The 698-nt window shown below is 49.0% G+C and overlaps 1 protein-coding gene across 1 annotated transcript; it reads right to left on the bottom strand.

The window, feature by feature from the left end:
* Positions 1-280: 280 nt before the first annotated feature.
* Positions 281-698, bottom strand: BDCG_09510 (uncharacterized protein; the record flags this gene model as incomplete). Its single annotated transcript, XM_045425303.1, has 3 exons — positions 281-442; positions 484-591; positions 657-698. The coding sequence occupies 3 exons, from the start codon at positions 696-698 to the stop codon at positions 281-283; spliced, it is 312 nt and encodes a 103-aa protein (XP_045273831.1).

Raw genomic sequence — 698 nt, forward strand, 5'->3', positions numbered from 1 at the left:
AACAAGGGACACACAATCAATGCTTGAGTGAATGATTAAAATACACAAACTCATGCAAGTAGACTGATGAGGGAATAACCAAGGAATAAAATGAATGACTGAGCACTAAGCCCCCTGACCCCTAGCATCCAGATATCCACTCGGCGATATATCAAAGTTCTCCATGTAGGCCTGCCGCAAGAATCCCAGCCCCTCAAGCCATATTCAAGCATCAGCACCCCACCCATCAAGTGCACACAGATGATTTGCCATGACGCCTCAGGGATGAACAATCGCTACACTATTTCAGTTTCATAAGACCAAAGGCGTGATCATTGATTCTCCAAAATGCGGCCAGGTAGCCGTCCGCATCGCCGGGTGAGATAGCATCCTTCTCGCAAGTAATCTTTCTCCAACCAGCGTCCAAATTATATTTTTCGAACCTAGCTACCTCCACGCCGACCTAGATAGCAAGGCCTAGGGGCACCACCCATGTTACCTTACCGGTGTGGAGGACAGGGATTCCAGTTTTGTAGGAAGACTCGGCCCAGGGGTAGTTCGGGCGGAATGCGGGCCCCATATGCAAATTCGTAAGGTGATGATGGCCTCGTTCTGGTCAGTTAGGAAGTCGCTGCAGAATATAACGCTGTCTCCTGCTTGTTTGTTTGAGTCCATACCTTTTCATTACCCGAGGAGGGAGAGGAGAACACTATCGCCAT

The sequence above is a fragment of the Blastomyces dermatitidis genome, assembly GCF_000003525.1.
Source record: "Blastomyces dermatitidis ER-3 genomic scaffold supercont1.16, whole genome shotgun sequence".
Taxonomy (NCBI): Eukaryota; Fungi; Ascomycota; class Eurotiomycetes; order Onygenales; family Ajellomycetaceae; genus Blastomyces; species Blastomyces dermatitidis.